The sequence below is a fragment of the Silurus aristotelis genome (genome assembly GCF_946808225.1).
Source record: "Silurus aristotelis genome assembly, chromosome: 27".
Taxonomy (NCBI): Eukaryota; Metazoa; Chordata; class Actinopteri; order Siluriformes; family Siluridae; genus Silurus; species Silurus aristotelis.
In genome coordinates, this window is record NC_139600.1 from 16,160,992 (window position 1) to 16,178,491 (window position 17,500).

At 39.7% G+C, this 17,500-nt stretch overlaps 3 protein-coding genes across 4 annotated transcripts in view; 1 reads left to right on the forward strand and 2 right to left on the reverse strand.

Moving 5' to 3' along the window:
• The first annotated feature begins 726 nt into the window (after positions 1-726).
• frg1 (FSHD region gene 1) lies at positions 727-5,812 on the forward strand. The gene is made up of 9 exons (XM_083533016.1): positions 727-891; positions 1,160-1,227; positions 3,003-3,128; positions 3,543-3,600; positions 3,795-3,909; positions 4,082-4,186; positions 4,675-4,766; positions 5,230-5,340; positions 5,645-5,812. The coding sequence occupies exons 1-9, from the start codon at positions 830-832 to the stop codon at positions 5,679-5,681; spliced, it is 774 nt and encodes a 257-aa protein (XP_083389142.1). The 5' UTR covers positions 727-829; the 3' UTR covers positions 5,682-5,812.
• Positions 5,813-6,174: 362 nt separating this feature from the next.
• On the reverse strand, positions 6,175-10,668 carry LOC310721611 (butyrophilin subfamily 1 member A1-like). Of its 2 annotated transcripts, none has more exons than XM_083533396.1 (10): positions 10,599-10,668; positions 10,266-10,313; positions 9,306-9,650; positions 9,023-9,175; positions 7,861-7,986; positions 7,549-7,641; positions 7,421-7,465; positions 7,277-7,342; positions 6,999-7,064; positions 6,175-6,901 (listed from the first exon to the last, which is right to left on the reverse strand). In XM_083533396.1, exons 1-10 carry the CDS (start codon positions 10,636-10,638, stop codon positions 6,339-6,341), a joined length of 1,545 nt encoding a protein of 514 aa, XP_083389522.1. In that variant the 5' UTR covers positions 10,639-10,668; the 3' UTR covers positions 6,175-6,338. The 2 variants fall into 2 exon arrangements, with proteins under 2 accessions (XP_083389522.1, XP_083389521.1); XM_083533395.1 differs by having other exon boundaries at positions 7,549-7,653.
• Positions 10,669-12,303: 1,635 nt separating this feature from the next.
• The window catches only part of LOC310721548 (butyrophilin subfamily 2 member A2-like), a gene marked incomplete at its 5' end in the record, with an annotated part of 6,199 nt that continues 1,002 nt past the window's right edge, over positions 12,304-17,500 (reverse strand). Inside the window, 8 exons of the mRNA XM_083533332.1 lie at positions 12,304-13,156; positions 13,251-13,280; positions 13,430-13,495; positions 13,572-13,616; positions 13,987-14,076; positions 15,220-15,345; positions 16,737-16,889; positions 17,031-17,366. Coding sequence (XP_083389458.1) covers positions 12,660-13,156; positions 13,251-13,280; positions 13,430-13,495; positions 13,572-13,616; positions 13,987-14,076; positions 15,220-15,345; positions 16,737-16,889; positions 17,031-17,366 — 1,343 coding nt within the window. The 3' untranslated portion in view covers positions 12,304-12,659. The remainder of the gene's footprint in view (positions 13,157-13,250; positions 13,281-13,429; positions 13,496-13,571; positions 13,617-13,986; positions 14,077-15,219; positions 15,346-16,736; positions 16,890-17,030; positions 17,367-17,500) is intronic.

Consider the following 17,500-nt stretch of genomic DNA (forward strand, 5'->3'; position numbering starts at 1 on the left):
ATGCTTAAAACAATAAAAATTATCAAATCTCATCCAATATCATTATGCTGATGTTTTTGTCTCCTTCACTAAACCATAGACATGTGTGTGTCTCGTATCAGAGCAGGTCAAATGTGTTGCTTTGAGTTCAATTCTCTCATACTGACCACTGATTTCCACAAAGATGCCAAGACTGTCAGAAGATCAGTATCATCCTGTACATATATTTATTTATTTTTATTATATTATATATAAAAAATATTAAACTTTCTTTTCTGCTTCTCCCGTTAGGGGTCGCCACAGCGGATCCTCCGCACGTTTGATTTGGCACATGTTTTACGCTGGATGCCCTTCCTAACGCAACCCTCCCCAATTTATCCGGGCTTGGGACCGGCACTAAGAGTGGCTGGGGATGGTTCCCTGACCGGGAATCGAACCCGGGTCGCAGCCGTGGGAGCGCTGCATCTTAACCACTAGACCACCAGGGGACCAAGTATTTATCTTATTTTCATGTTTGGGAATATTTAAAAAATACAAACTGAACTGAATCTTCTTAAGTAAATTTTATAAAGTGTGTAATAAATCCGTTTACTCTGGAAAACCACATAGTAAGATCTTTAATTTATGTAATGTCATGTAATAAATGATTCGTGATTTTTGACAAAATTATTTTGTAATACCCTTTTCCAGCCGCCAGGTGGCAGCGTAGCGATTTAACCAAGCAATGCGAGATCATAAATCATTCCTCTTTGTGCCGTGTCGGCCACCGTAGGCTAACCGGAAGTAATGTTCTAGTAGTTTAGCGGAGATGCTAGCTTGCTAACTAGAGAGCGCGTGTTTTTATTCCGGTATGGCCGCGTATTCCAACGTCAAATCCACCAAACTCGTTCTTAAAGGACAAAAGGATAAAAAGTGAGATTATTTATTCATATTACTTTAGTGGATTTATTGATTTGAGCAGCTGTACGCAACTCGTGTTAGCATTCGGCTAAAGCTAGTGCTGGCCGCGTTCAAAATGGCGTCCTGCTCCCTGTGTAGTGCACAAGGTCGAGTTAAAGATCCCTTCCGGTTTGAGCGCCATGTTTAGGGGACTTTGTGGCGGATTAGACGCAATTTGGGACAAAGCCACGTTTTCGTCTCTTGTTTATATTGTTGTTTATTGTTTGGTTTTTTTTTTCAGCAAAAAGAAAAAACACAAGGACAAGAAGAGAAAACACGATGATGAGCAGCAGAAACTCGATATTATCGGTGCGTCCGCAGGAATTCTGTAAACAAAAACTCTTACAAATAAAACCAAAGAAAATAATTATAGAAATATTATTACATCTCTTATTAAATATCTCTTTCATATTATTATTATTATTATTATTAATTTTACTGTTTTATTTACTGTTTACAATTATTTATCAGTGATTTGTTTTTCTTAATTTCGTCACATTTCTGTGTGTGTGTGTCCGTGTCTGTGTGTGTCCGTGTCCGTGTGTGTGTCTGTGTCCGTGTCTGTCCGTGTCCGTGTCTGTCCGTGTCTGTGTGTGTCCGTGTCTGTGTGTGTCCGTGTCTGTGTGTGTCCGTGTCCGTGTGTGTGTGTGTCTGTGTCCGTGTCTGTCCGTGTCCGTGTCTGTGTGTGTGTCCGTGTCCGTGTCTGTGTGTGTCCGTGTCTGTGTGTGTCCGTGTCTGTGTGTGTCTGTGTGTGTCCGTGTCTGTGTGTGTCCGTGTCTGTGTGTGTCCGTGTCTGTGTGTGTCTGTGTGTGTCCGTGTCTGTGTGTGTCCGTGTCTGTGTGTGTCCGTGTCTGTGTGTGTCCGTGTCTGTGTGTGTCCGTGTCTGTGTGTGTCCGTGCGTGTCCGTGTCTGTGCGTGTCCGTGCGTGTCCGTGTCCGTGTGTGTGTGTGTCTGTGTCCGTGTCTGTGTGTGTCCGTGTCTGTGTGTGTCCGTGTCTGTGTGTGTCCGTGTCTGTGTGTGTCCGTCTGTGTGTGTCTGTGTGTGTCCGTGTCTGTGTGTGTCCGTGTCTGTGTGTGTCTGTGTGTGTCCGTGCGTGTCCGTGTGTGTGTCTGTGTGTGTGTCCGTGTCTGTGTGTGTCCGTGTCTGTGTGTGTCCGTGTCTGTGTGTGTCCGTGTCTGTGTGTGTCCGTCTGTGTGTGTCTGTGTGTGTCCGTGTCCGTGTCTGTGTGTGTCTGTGTGTGTCTGTGTGTGTCTGTGTGTGTCTGTGTGTGTCTGTGTGTGTCCGTGCGTGTCCGTGCGTGTGTCTGTGTCTGTGTGTGTGTCCGTGTCTGTGTGTGTCCGTGTCTGTGTGTGTCCGTGTCTGTGTGTGTCCGTGTCTGTGTGTGTCCGTGTCCGTGTGTGTCCGTGTGTGTCCGTGTCTGTGTGTGTCCGTGTCCGTGCGTGTCCGTGTCCGTGCGTGTCCGTGTGTGTGTCCGTGTCTGTCCGTGTCTGTGTGTGTCCGTGTCTGTGTGTGTCCGTGTCCGTGTGTGTCCGTGTCCGTCCGTGTCCGTGTGTGTCCGTGTCCGTGTGTGTCCGTGTCCGTGTGTGTCCGTGTCCGTGTGTGTCCGTGTCTGTGTCCGTGTCTGTCTGTCTGTGTCCGTGTGTCTGTCTGTGTGTCTGTGTGTGTCCGTGTCTGTCTGTGTCCGTGTGCCTGTGTCCGTGTGTCTGTGTGTGTCCGTGTCCGTGTGTGTCCGTGTGTGTCCGTGTCTGTGTGTGTCCGTGTCTGTGTGTGTCCGTGTCTGTGTGTGTCCGTGTCTGTGTCTGTGTCCGTGTCTGTGTCCGTGTCTGTCTGTCTGTGTCCGTGTGTCTGTCCGTGTGTCTGTCCGTGTGTCTGTCTGTGTGTCTGTCTGTGTGTCTGTCTGTGTGTCTGTCTGTGTGTCTGTCTGTGTGTCTGTCTGTGTGTCTGTGTGTGTGTCTGTGTGTGTCCGTGTCTGTCTGTGTCCGTGTGTCTGTGTCCGTGTGTGTGTGTGTGTCCGTGTCTGTGTCCGTGTCTGTGTCCGTGTGTGTGTCCGTGTGTGTCCGCGTGTGTGTGTGTGTGTGTCTCAGGTGGTTGGTGGACTGTCAGTAATTTCGGGGAGATCAGCGGCTCTGTGGCCATCGAGATGCACAACAGGTCGTACGTGCACGCGTTAGATACGGGTCTGTTCACCGTCGGAGCGCCACATACAGGAGGTGAGGAATTACAGACCTGCTGTTCACCTTCATACACACCAAAACAATCCTCTTCTCACTGTGGAGTAGTGACGAGTCGTTAGTTTTGAGCAAATCTTTAATGTGACTCAGAAGAACGAGACGTCTCAAAGATCGATGTGTTCATTTTCTAGAGCAAAGCGTCGCGAAATCTCTTCTGGTCCGAGACGTTTCTTCTTTTTATCACGTGACTCTCTTGTCCTCTATGAAGGTGATTAAAGAAATTAATTTTGATGAATAAGATTCATGAACCAAGTCTCAAAAACGATCTGATCTTCACTACTGTTGGGAGAAGTTACACCCTGCACCTGTAACAAGAAACTTCTCCACACCACCAGGGGGCAGCAGAGTAAATCCTGTATTACCTGCATTTATATTTCTGTTCTATTTCTGCAGATGATGAAGGTCCTGATCCACCTGAACAGTTCACCGCCATCAAACTGTCTGACTCACGGTACTCATACACACACACATGCACACACACACACACACACATGCACACACACACACACACACACACACACACACAAATAACATTGAATTTATAATTAGAATTAATTAATGACTTTTTTTTTTTTTTGTAAATAGATTTAATTCCTAATTCCTTCTGTGTGTGTGTGTGTGTGTGTGTGTGTGTGTGTGGTACAGGATTGCTCTGAAGTCCGGTTACGGTAAATATTTGGGGATAAACTCGGATGGAGTGGTGATCGGACGCTCGGACGCGATCGGATCCAGGGAGCAGTGGGAGCCGGTGTTCCAGGACGTGAGTTCAGCTGTCAATCATTTTACCTCCACCAATCAGAGTGCAGCACTTTAACAAAGGTATTATATAGAAGACGGATTGTAGAACCTGGATATCGTGTTAACTGTGTGTGTGTGTGTGTGTGTGTGTGTGTGTGTGTGTGTGTGTGTGTGTGTGTGATGACCCTCCGCAGGGGAAAACGGCTCTGATGGCAGCAAACAGCAGTTTTATTTCGTACAGCGAGAGCGGCGACGTCGTGGCCAAAAACAAAACCGCGGGCAATGAAGAGATGATTAAGGTCTTCAGCTTTTACCAAAAATTACCTGCTTTCATTTTTTTAGCTCCCAGTAAGACGCTGGAGCAGCTACTGATATCTCACTGTGTGTACTTTGTGTGACCAAAAGTTTGTGGACACCTGACCATAACATTGATATGTGAATCTTCTTGAACATCCCAGTCCACATTTAGTGTTAATAATAACCTCCACTCTTCTGGGAAGATGTTGTGGAGATCCATAGGGTTGCAGCTCCAAACGCAGGAGATTGAGCAAAAGCACAATTTCCTGCTCTGAGATGTTCGACAGACACTCGTGTTCTTCCAGCTTTCGGAGATGAACCACTTACGGCTGGGAAAGTTGGGTGTCCCAATACTTTTGGCTGCACAGGGTCCGAAGGTGCGCACGTGATGTTGCACGGCGTAAGCGCATAAACGAGTGTGTGAGTGTGAGTGAGGTGGCACTGAAACGCTCAGAGATCAGAACCTGATGGAGGTGTGGGTTTGGTGCAGATCCGCTCGTGTGCAGAGAGAGAGGTGAAGAGGAACGACGACCTCGCCGACGAGGACCGCGGAAACGTCAAGAGCTGCGAGATCAACTACGTGTGAGTGTGTGTGTGTGTGTGTGTGTGTGTGTGTGTGTGTGTGTGTGTGTGTGTGTGTGTGTGTGTCAGAATCAGAATGTAACCTGTGCAAAATAAGTAAGTGCAGGGACGGTGTGCAAAAGTTTGTGCACCCTGAAAACCAAACTATTATTTCATTATAGTTAATTATTTTGCGTTTTATTCAGAAAAACATATAAGTATAATAATTGAAAAATATTATATGTGAAATATTATATAGAAAAATTGTTTTTTTTATGTGCGCAAGAGATAAAATAAATCTCTATATTAGATACTGATTCTGTAAATAAAAATGTGGATAGTTTTAGTTTAGCATTAGCACGCATCTGCACACGTATATACGATGGAGTTTCTACATCTGCATGGGGTTAATGTATTTATACATTAGAATAGAAAAGAAGTGGTTCTGATGATGATGATGATGATGATGATGATGATGTGTTAGGAAGAAGTTTCAGAGCTTCCAGGACAGGAAGTTGAGGGTGAACGAGGAGGACGGCGGCTCGCTGAAGAAAGCCCGGACCGATGGCAAATTCCACGAGGCTTTACTCGACAGGTCACTTCTTCCTTCTTACTTGAGCTGCATGAGCTACAAAACGTATTTCAGAGGGTTTCTTCAATTAATTCACGTGTCATAATTGACATAATCCACTGTGTTTCCATGGAAATTAGTGATCTCTGAAGTATTATGGGATGGTGAGAGGTTTTTTTTTTTTTAGAGAACAGTCCATGGTCTCCAGGTGGTCCATGGTCTCCAGGTGGTCCATGGTCTCCAGGTGGTCCATGGTCTCCAGGTGGTGTCACACACTTCCTCCTGAATTGTGGATCATACGTTTTTTTTTTTCCTTTTCTCTTCACAGGAGAGCTAAGATGAAAGCTGATCGATACTGCAAGTGACACAACTTCAACCTCGTTCTTTTTTATTGTTGTTATTTTTTATAATCTCACTTTTTTGTTTTTGATTCAGTGTAAATTGGTCAGTGTGACGTTTTGTTTTGTTTCATATTAAATGTTTTAAATGACCCGAATCCGATTTTCTCTGTGATTTCTGTTGACTTTAAATATCAGAAGCATAAATAAAAAATAAATGATGAAGAACCAATAACCCCTATATCCTATGTAGCATTTATTCTCCTATTTTAATTCTCATTTATCGAATTATTGTTCATTCTAGAACATTCTTATCTGATTTGAATTGAGTTACTTAGGTTCAGTTAGAAAGTTAGACATATAGAAGAGTAAAACCTGCAATGGAGGAGACAGGAGACATTTAATATATAAATTGAATTTTAAGAAAAGAAAATACACAAAAACACGAAACACACTGCTTTTAAAAGGTTCTCAGACAGAACAGTGATTACGATGCTCTCTGACTGAAGAGGATTTGATATCTGGATACTGAAATCATGCACTTCAGTGTGAACTGCACACCACTCATTTACATTCCTCCAGAGAATCCGCGTGAGCAGGTACGTAACACGACTCTGAAGATGAGGAACTTTCACTGAGTAAATATTCCATATAGCTTCTGGGGTGAAGTTGTTAAGTGTGAACCTAATTAATTTTAGACACAGGAAGTTCTACCTGCTGAACACGACAGCACTCCTCTGAGTCTTCATGATCATTTATAATTTTGAGAGGTTGTGAATCTTGCACTCCTGGACTGAAGAACGCAAAATATGCGCCTTGTGGTATCTTATAAAATGTATGGAGATGATTATCAGTGTTTTTATCTGCGTTGTAAAAGGAAAGAGATTTCCTGTCACAGTCTAAATGCACTCCTAATTTCCTCATGTTACATTCAGTGGTTATTATACTGAACTCATGAGTATTAGTGTATAAACCAGTGCCTTCTTTATAACACAGAGCTCTGATGATGTTCTCTGTTGTGTGTTTCTGAATCACTCCTACACTCCATGATAATTTTGGTTTTGTAGATGTTTTATCCCACAACATCACTTCCCAGTAGTGCTGCCCTGAACTCAACTCCACTTTACTCACAACATGAGGAAATGTACATGCAGGACCACTGTTTGGCTTTTTACAGGAAACTTCTTTTCTATCTGCAGACACTTTCAGAGATGTCGGAGCTGATGATGAATGCAGTGTGAGACTCGCTGTTGATGGGAAAAAGGATCCATTTAGATATTATTTAGATTCTGAGATGTTCAGTTAAATTATATATAGGAAAAAATGAATGATGGGATCATGTACCTTTATATCTGTCTTTCCAAGACTGTTGTTTAGTAGAATCTGAAGGTTCATATGTTGAACAGACACCTGTGAAAATGTTGGCATGTTGAATGTTTATAGAAGTGACATCTCTAAGAGCAAAGTGAGAAAAGAATGGTTTATAAACACTATAATGATTATTATGATATTTTAGACATTTTTTTTTCCTATTATAGTTGGCATGTAATCTCATGTAATGACTGCATTAAATCTACTGGTGGTTTAATAAGAATCTATAATGTTATGATAAACAGAATGACCTTGATGCGGGTTCTCTGTAGCTTTAAGAGGAATCGTCTCTGCAGGTAAGGATTCATGAGAATCAGCTGCATGATAGAAATGAAAATAAATTAACTGCTTATTCTGAGTTTGAATGAAATGCAGAAGAACAGGATGAATGTTACCTGCTGCTTTTGCATTTTTGCGAGATGAACAGCGTGGGACTGAACCTGTTCCAAGAAAAGACGACAAAAAGTGTGGTTTTACGTCTGTCTTTCCATATAAGTGAAAATCCCAAATATTTCTTGAATACCTTTCCGGTGTAAAATCAGGAGAATGGTGTAGATTATGATGACGATTACTGAAAGCACTAGAGTCGAGATAAACACTTCAAACCAGAATCCTCCTGAAAGATCAGCTTTGGTAAAAAATTATGTATAATCAGAATATACAAGACTACTATGTACAATTAGCTAATTAGTTTACAATCCATTACTTATTTAGTCACATTTCCTGGTTGAAGTTTTGTTTTTTCTTGATTTTACCACCACAGGAAAAAAGAAACTACAGATTTGCACATTTAATTCTACAATTGTACTATATACAATAGTAAGAGATATCTTACTTTTCATAGGTACAACTCTGCTCTCTTTCATTCCCTGAAGGTTTAAATCTACAGTACATGAGATCCACTCAGAGTCAGATAGAGAGAAAAGCAGCCATGATCTCACATCCACCAACCCTTCAGAGTCTGGAACAGGAGAGATCACACACTATAATTGTTATAATTTTTGTTGTGATTTTTAACACATTTAGTAGCATCCTAAAACCAGAGACCCTGAACTGTTCTCTCTAGAATGTCATTCATTTGGTATGATGCATATAAATTGAGAAATAGGTGACCATATCTTTAAAGGATGTTCTGTGTGGTATTCCACAGGGCTCTGTTCATGGTCCTCTTTTGTTGCTGCTGTTTGGTGAAATTGAATAATTATGGAGATGAGATGCAGTGTTAGACAAAAAGGTTTAGAGGAAGGATTTAGATGAAGTCATGTTATTGTAATAAATGTAGTATGCAGTTAGCATTGTCCTGCTCAAATATTTTCCATGAAAAGGATGTTTCCAAACAGGCACTCTTGAACTCCCATACGATGCGTTTTTTTTAACTGAGTGCCGATAACAAGCCAGATGGTCCGTCTCCTCTTTAGTACAGAGGACATAGTGTTTATGGTTTTCCCCAAAAAACCAACATCGTTTTATTTGTTTGAACACAGAACAGTTTTCCACTTTGCCTCAGTTAATTTTAAATGAACGTTGGCCATGGTGTTCCTGGATCATGTTCACGCATGCCTTTTCCTTTACAATATAAAGATTTAACCTGCATGTGTGGATAACATGGCAAGCTGTGTTCACACACAATGATTTCTGAAGGTGGGAATGAGCCCAGGCATTGATTTCCATTACAGAATCATAACTGTTTTAAATGCAGTGCTGCCTAAGGGCCCAAAGATCACCACCACCAATACTGATTTTCATCCTAGTCATTTCATCCTAGTCAATTGCCCCGTCCCAACTGTTTTGAGTTGTGTTGCAGTCATCAAATTCAAAATGACCTTATCCTGTCCTTAAAATGGTGCATTTCCTCAGTTTAAACATGTTTTCTGTTCTATTGTGAATAAAATATAGTTTTATGAGCCTGCATGTTGTCCTGGATTAGCGCCTCTTTGTTTATTTCTTATAGCTAGACCTTCTTGTCACCCAGAAGATATTTCAATGGAAACACACACCAGTAATGTACTTAGTGTGAGTGTTCGTGAGTTCTCGTCCTGTACTGTCTCTCCAGGTGAGTAGGGGTTTGGGGGACCATCCGTCTGATGTACAGGAAACGTTCAGTTGTTCCCCAGCTTCCTGATATGAAAGGACAGGTGTAGAACCTATGGCTGGGTGAACATGAACATGAGTTTGTTTTATAAAGATCCAAGAAAATGCAATGAAAATACATAAGATGTCCATGTCTTTTTCTTTACTTCATCTGTTATTTAGTCAATAAGAAGTCGGATTTTCTTGTACCTTTTACCACCAGGTTCATGCTGCCCCTCTCATACCAACTGAGGCTCTTTACAAAGCAGGTATATTCCCCTCTGTCAGCTGTTTTGAGGTTGTCGAGTTTCAGAGAGACATTCCCATTGTCCAGCTCCCCAATCAAAGACACTCTGTGCCTGTACTGATCATCTACATCATTCTCCTGGACTTTTTGCTCTTGGTGAAGCAGAACCATCTTTTGAGAATCCTTCTTCTTATACCACTGAACTTCAAAATCTCTGGCGTTTAAAGGTGGAGAAAGACTGCAGGGCAGGATGACTGAAGAACCCAACCATGCTGAGACTGAAGCATTGGGGGTGACAAGGGAGAAATCTGTGTGGGAGACACGAATTTAGTCATAGAATTAATTCAAGGCTTCATGCACAGTCAAACTGATAGAATTCATACACTACAAAATAAACCCCAAAAAACTCTCAAAGTGCTTCTTCATCAGAATGGTTTCCAAATGCACCCATTTTAGGAAAAGACAAATATCCAATAAACAAATACAGAACCCTAAAAAAAACACTGTTCAGCAAGTACTATGACCTTCATATTTCATTTTAGTTTCTATATATCAGGTTGCAGCAGATGAGGTCAAGCCCTTACTTCTCTCAGACAAATCATTGGAAAGCAGTTCAGTCATATTTCACATCTTAACACAAAGACATCTTGACACTTTCCCTCACTTGTGCCTCCCAAACCTGCACACCAACCGTCACTTCCCACCATCCCATGAGAATGCTGAGAAATTTGCAGGTAATATTTTCCATGCAAAAGATTCTGGAGTTATGGGTTTGCTCACTGCCAGGGCTTTAACCTGGTTATTGTGGTCTAACAAAGCAGGAAGGCAGTATATTCTGTCTTTAGCAAGCTGTTGGGTTTTTTACCTTGATATCTGTTCAGAACGTATTATATGACAGGAAACGATCCACATAAATATATTACCTACTGCAGAACAGGTGAGAACAGAAGCAATGATGATCAGTAGCATGGCTGCAGAGAATAAAAACCAAATCAAACATGCAAATGATAACAATGCAAATACTTTCATTCTGATAATAAGAATAATATTAATGATAATAATGCAAACTCATCAGTTGCTTTTATCTAATGAGGAAATGGTGTGATGTTCTGTTTATTCACGCTGGAGCTACACGGTTTTCTATTCATATTTTACTCCGATTACTTTCTACATCACAACACACTGCTGAATTATTCACATCAACAAAATCCACCAGTTAAAAATCAAATCATTTTCTTTTCTATATGTGTATATACCTGCTTCGTTATTCCTCGTCACTTCTCCAGTTTCCTTCATAGTAGACTCTGACCAGGGAGGAAGGCGGGAGTTTTGTGCTCCTCCCTGGATAAAGTCCACAAGAAAGAAAGAGAGATTGTGTGATGAAGACAGAGGTGGCAAAAGTACACACATCCATTACTTAAGTAGAAGTACAGATACTTATGTTTTAAAATACTCGGGTAAAAGTTGAAGTACTGAGAAGTACCAGAAGTGCAAAAAGTAGCAATCGTGCAAATCGTGAAGATAAATATGTATCATATGTACAGCATGTGATAGATATGTAAGCATATGTACAGTGATTAAATATAAAGGCTATAACAGTGCAGAGACGTGTGGACATTATTAAGAGCCTTTGCTATGTTTCCACACGGACAGTTAATGAGGTGATACCGGAGAAAGTGCACCTCTTCAAGTCAAGAAGCTTTTACATATATATATATAATCATAGACATTTTACAGATTTGAATGATGTATTGTTTTTATCTGTACGATCAATAAAGACAGTAATTTATGTTCGTGTAGCCATATATATATATATATATATATATATATATATATATATATATATATATATATATATATATTAATACAAAACTAATTAAAAATGTTGTTACCTAATGAATGTATCCAGGCTGAAGATCCACATACAGAACACAAGCAGAGAAAAGATGATGATGATGAATGTGTCTGATCTCAGTCATGTTTTTATCACTGACTCCCTCTGTCTCATCCACATTAACCCCAAACTTCTTACTGCCTTCTGCCTGCTGATTCTTATCTCCGTAAAGAGTGAGGGTCAGGACTTTATACACCAGCGGATTGAAAAAGACGCGCAGTAACAGGAAATCTGTTGTTCGGCTGAAATCGGCGCGCAGTGAAAATAAAAAAAATATATTTCACCAAATTAATGGATTAAAACTAAAGTAACGAGTCTGTTTTAAAAATGTAAGAAGTAAAAAGTACAGATATTTGTGTAAAAATGTAATGAGTAAAAGTAAAAAGTTGTCTGAAAAATAAAAAGTGGAGTAAAAGTACTGATACCAGAAAAATCTACTGAAGTACAGTAACGAAGTATTTGTACTCCGTTACTTCCCTCCTCTGGTTGAAGACAATGGAAACACAAACCCTAAAACCCTGTTTTGTATTGTATTGTATTGTTTGTATATGCAGAATAGACACGTGTAATATGGTGCTATTAGCTGTAAAATATGATCATCTTCTCATTGTAAAGATTTCTGTTTAAATCTGATAAAATAGTTTTTTTTTTATTTTTTATCAAAGATCAAATTAAAAGCAGCAGAAATGAAACAAGTCAGATTCTAAGTGAAAGCTGCGTAACACTGCTACTGTTTGCTAAAGCTTGTTAATGTTAGCATAGCTAAAGTTTCTTAGCTAGCAGGATTATCTTTTTAACAATTAGCCCTTATAGTTTACATTCTTCCTGCTGTTTCCTGCTGATCTTCATTTCCTTCTTCTTTTTCGATTTTTATTTTATTTGATCAGATTTTTATTGTGCAAATCAAGTTGTTCATTCTAGTGCCTTCTTATGTAATGTAAATTGGATTATGTAGATTATCCTTAATAGTATTTCACCTCGTCATATTCAGTTGTAAAGTTGTATTAGTAAAATGATCATGTGAGAAATACAGTGCACCACAATCTGTAATGAAGGAGACATGAGAGTTTTATATTTAAACTCAATTTTAATTAAAACAGAATACATCAAAACATCAAACGGTTCTCAGACGGTACAGTGATGACGATGCTCTCAGACTGAAGAGAATTTAATACTAAAATCATGCACTTTAGTGTGAACTTCACACCACTCATTCACATTCATGCAGAAGATCAGCGTCAGCAGGTGCGTAACTGACTCTGAAGATGAGGAACGTTCCCTGTGTAAATATTTATATAGCTTTTTGGGTGGAGTTGTTAACGATCCTCCGATTTTATGATTTCTTTTAGACACAGGAACTGCTGAACACAGCAACAATCCTTTGACCTCAATACATGTTTTTATCAGAAATTAAGTTTTCATGCTAGCTTACAATTGTGAGAGGTTGTGGATCTTTCACTCCTGGACTAAAGAATGCTAAATATGTTCCAGGTGGTATGTTACAATCATAGAGATGATTATTGGAGGTTTTATCTGCATCAAAAAAGGAAAGAGATTTACCCTCACAGTTTAAACACACTCCTAATTTTGTGGCAGCATATTTCATGGATTGTTTCTTGAAATGATGATCATTAGAAAATAACCCAGTGTCTTGTTCATAACACAGAGCTTTGTAGATGTTTTCTGAGTGGGGTTTCTGAATCACTCCTACACTCCATGATGACTTCGGTTTTGCAGAATGTGTTTTGTCCCACACCATCACTTCCCAGTACTGCTTTCCTGAGCTGAACTCCTCTTTACTCACAACATGAGGAAATTTACCTACAGAATCACTGTAGGGTTTTACACACTTAACTCCTTTTCCATCCTTGGACACTTTCAGACATTTGGAAGCTGATGAGGGATCCAATGTGAGACACACTGTTGATGAAAAAAAGCAAATATTTAGGTTTCATTTAGGAGACATTCAAGTGAATGGACATCAAATTTAAGAAAAGAAAAGGGGCTGATGTACCTTTATATTTGCTTTTCCAAGACTTGATATCTGTAAAGAGACACTTGAAATGGAGTATTTTCCTTCTTTTTTTTTTTTTTTGTGAACAAAAGTAAATAAACTCTACACTTCTACACCTCCTGCAATGGCAGTTTTATATGTGTAATTTGTAGACTGAAAAAAAAAAAAAAGGAAATTACCTTGTGTTGTGTTCTCGATAGCATTAAGGGGCATTGTCTCTGCTGGTAAGGATTCATGAGAACTATCTGCATGTGAGAAATTTACTAGTGTACATTATTATGCATTGACTCGGAGAATGCAGTGGAGAACAATGTTTGTTACCTGCTGCTTTCGCATTCTTATGAGACGAACAGTGCAGGAGTAAACCTGTTTCAAGAAAAGACGAGTACATTACGAGTATTAATGTACTGCAGTGCTTTCCTCAATTCTGATTTGGAGCTTTTCCATAAGATGACGTACTGTATTTTCTTTTATATATAGGAAACCCTCCAACAGAGTTTTTTTCACTTTGCAGTTTCCTGAGAAAATTCCAAAGTGCATTTTTCTGTCTAATTAAATTCAAGAGGATTGGAAATAATACCCTTTATAGCTGATACCATGAGATTTATATACATTTATGGCTGATATTAAACATATGCTGTAATTGTAAATAGACGTTAAGAATACAGAGTCGTTTCAGTGTATGCTGCTGTTGGTAAGTAATACATTTTCAGGTGGTAACTGAAACATCACATACCTTTTCTGAATAAAATCAGAAGAACAGTGTAGGTGATGATGACAATTAATGAAAGCACAAGAGTCGAGATGAACGCTTCCATCCAGAATCCTGCCAAAAGATCCCCATCGGTTAAGAATCATGGTATATCAGAATATATCTGAATGCCATTAAAGTCAAAGATTCTCCATGCTGAATTCTGTTGTTCCGGTTTATCAAAGAAAAAGAATATATATATTCTTGCATTTGCATTTCTAAAATACATCTGGAGAACCTTCATTGAATTCATTTAATTCGCTTTCAGAGTCAATTTAGTTAGTTACAGTGCCCTATAATTTACCTTCATGTTCCCTACCTGTTAAAAGTGTAATGCATGTTATTTTTGTTTCTATGCAACCGATTTCATAATGTAACCGTCTGAAGATTTTCATTGACCAAACAAATGAATGTCCAGATGTTCCACGTTATTTTCATTAAAAATCCTACCTCAGCATGAACAACAGCTTCACACTCTCAGCGTGTGGACAGTCCATTTCTCCAGCATTCAGCTGAAACACTTTGCCGTGTCTCTTATAAAACTCTCCCAAGATTTTCTTCATTAGTTGGATTTTTCTTGTTCATCTCAGAGCAGTTCAGTAGGATTGAGGTGTGGTGACTGGGCAGGTCATTCCATAATAGATATCACTCCAGTGTTTACTCTCTAAATAACACTCACTGAACTCAGCGCTTTGGCTCATCGTCTTGTTGTACAGTAAAGTCAGTTCCAATAATACGCAGTCCAGACGGAACTGGATGGTGTTGAAGTATGGAACGGGAGCCATGTTGGTTCATAATTCCTTTCACTTTCCAGACTATTTCTGGAATCTTCTCTGCTCCAAAACAATCCCAAACCATTAAGCCTCAATCTCCATGTGTGATTGTGGGGGTGAGGGAGTCTGATCATATCTACTCTTCTGATCTCCATCTTATACAGTAAAAGCTCTTCTGTTAAAGTGGCACATTTGGACATTTTGAAGGTTTTTCCAGTAATTCACTTTTTAATTCTTGAGTGTTTTGTTGTGTTGTATGTGTCTCAAAAATTAAACAAGACTCTGTGTTTCCACTCTTCCCATAGACTGTGTTTTTAAAGCTATAGTCATATAGGCTTGTTTCCTGGTGAAACATATACCAAATGCTCCATTCCAAGTGATACTTGGAATAACATATTCTATGTTTAATTTCCAACAGCGTACTGCATACTGAAAGATCGCTTACCTTTCATTGGTACAATTCTGCTCTCTTTGATTTCCTGAAGGTTTAAACCCACAGTACAGGAGATCCACTCGGAGTCAGATGGAGAAAAAAGCAGCCATGAGCTCACATTCACCAACCCTTCAGAGTCTGAAAGAAAGAGAATGGGAGTATAATTTTAAACACACCAAACACTAGAATCCACAAGCTTTAGATGGTTTGTAGGTAACAAACTCAGTGGATATTAATGCGTAGAATTAATGCTGTTCTCTGTTCTTCTTGTATTTGATGTCAAATTGAATAATTCTGGAGACGATATACAATGTATAGACATCAATACATTTTTTTAAACCATCTTGCATTCAACACACAAGTTATAGTGAGTAATAGAGAGTTTGCATTATATAGTTATCTATATACAGTGTTGGGAGTAACTCGTTACAAGTAACGCGCGTTACGTAATATTATTACTTTTCTGAAGTAACGAGTAGCGCGTTACGTTATAACTGTACACATTAATATCTGAGTTACTTTTTTTAAAAGTAATGCGAGTTACTTTTCAGTGAAATTATTTTGCATAAAAAAATAAATACTGAATTAAAATGAACGTAGTCACGTAGAATCGCGCACTCATACGTGCGAGCAGCGGTGAACAGAAGCTGGTCAGAAGCGGAGATGGCAAACCAGAGCATTACATCACTGTGATGGAAGTGTTCTTATTATATTGAAATAGTGGAGGAAAAGGAGAAAGGAATAATGGTTAAGTGTAGATTATGTGTTGGTGAAAAGCTCTTGTCAACTGCAAAAAATACCACTTCAAAACATCTGCATGCAAAGTACAGCACTACAGATGTGTGTGTGTGTGTGTGTGTGTGTGTGTGTGTGTGTGTGTGTGTGTGTGTGTGTGTGTGTGTGTGTATAATGTTGCATATATGGAAATGGAGACAGAAATATAGAAAACTTTTGCCGACTTTCCACCACTGCAGATCTACTAACTGCTCAGAATAAAAGTGAGAGAGAGAGAGAGAGCGAGAGAGAGAGAGAGAGAGAGAGAGAGAGATGAAAGAGAGAGAGAGAGAGAAAGAGAGCGAGAGAGAGAGAGAGAGAGAGAGAGAGAGAAACACACGTCTTTTGCTCTAATATAACTTATTTCTTAATGGCAATGATCTATATTACACCTGTTACACCTGTAAGGCGTGAAAGAGATACAAGTAACGCAAAAGTGACGCAAAAGTAATATAACGCATTACTTTTCATAAAAAGTAACTAAGTAACTTAAGGGTCATGTGGTTTATTCTTCCTCATCAATGGTAATACTTTACTGGAGTTACCTATAAATGTCACAAAGAAAAAACAATGAAAAGCCATTAGAATACTGCTTTTCAGTTCGGGGTCTGTTTATTGTTAAATCTCCAATGGCAGGTCCATCAATCTGCAAATTATTTCATACCTGGTGTCCCCCCAATATCACATCAATAATTCTGGAAACTTCTGTGAGACGATGTCTATTGTAAAAACGTGAATTCCATAGAATCACATACCAGTTGTGTACTTTGTGTGGATGTTGGGGAGTTCTCGTCCTGTACTGTCTCTCCAGGTGAGTGTGGGTTTGGGAGACCACCCAAATGATCTACAGGTAACATTCATTTTTTCCACAGATTCATGATATAAGAGGAGGGGTGTAGAACCTAGTACTGGGGTGAACATAGCGAGTTTGTTAAATGAAGAACCAGGGAAAGGCAAAAGGAATTACAAGATACTCTCTGAGTCTACATGGCACATGCCAGTAGTTTTCATAACCAGTTGTTGTGTGAGTTTGTTGTATCTTCTCGTACCTTTTACAGCCAGGTTCATGCTGCCCTTCTCATACCAACTAAAGCTCTTGACAAAGCAGGTATATTCCCCGCTGTCAGCCATTGTGAGGTGGTCCAGTTTCAGAGACACATTCCCGTTGTCCAGCTCCCCAATCAGAGACACTCTGTCCCTGTCTTGGCTTTGTCCAGTGTTCTTTTTTTCTTTGTAGAACAGAACCGGCTTTTCATACTCACCATTCTTGTACCAGCGAACTTCAAAAGTTCTGGCATTTATAGCTGGAGATAGATTACAGGGCAGGATGACTGAAGAACCCAAAAATGCTGAGACTGGCACTTTGGGGACGACTATGGAGAACTCTGTGTGAAAGAATGATAGAGTTGGGGAGCAGAAACAAACACAATTTTAAGCACTTTTAATTAGTCACTTTACTGACACTGTCTTACCCTTAAGTGCCTCTAGAGGGCATGTTTAAGAATCCAACATTATGCAG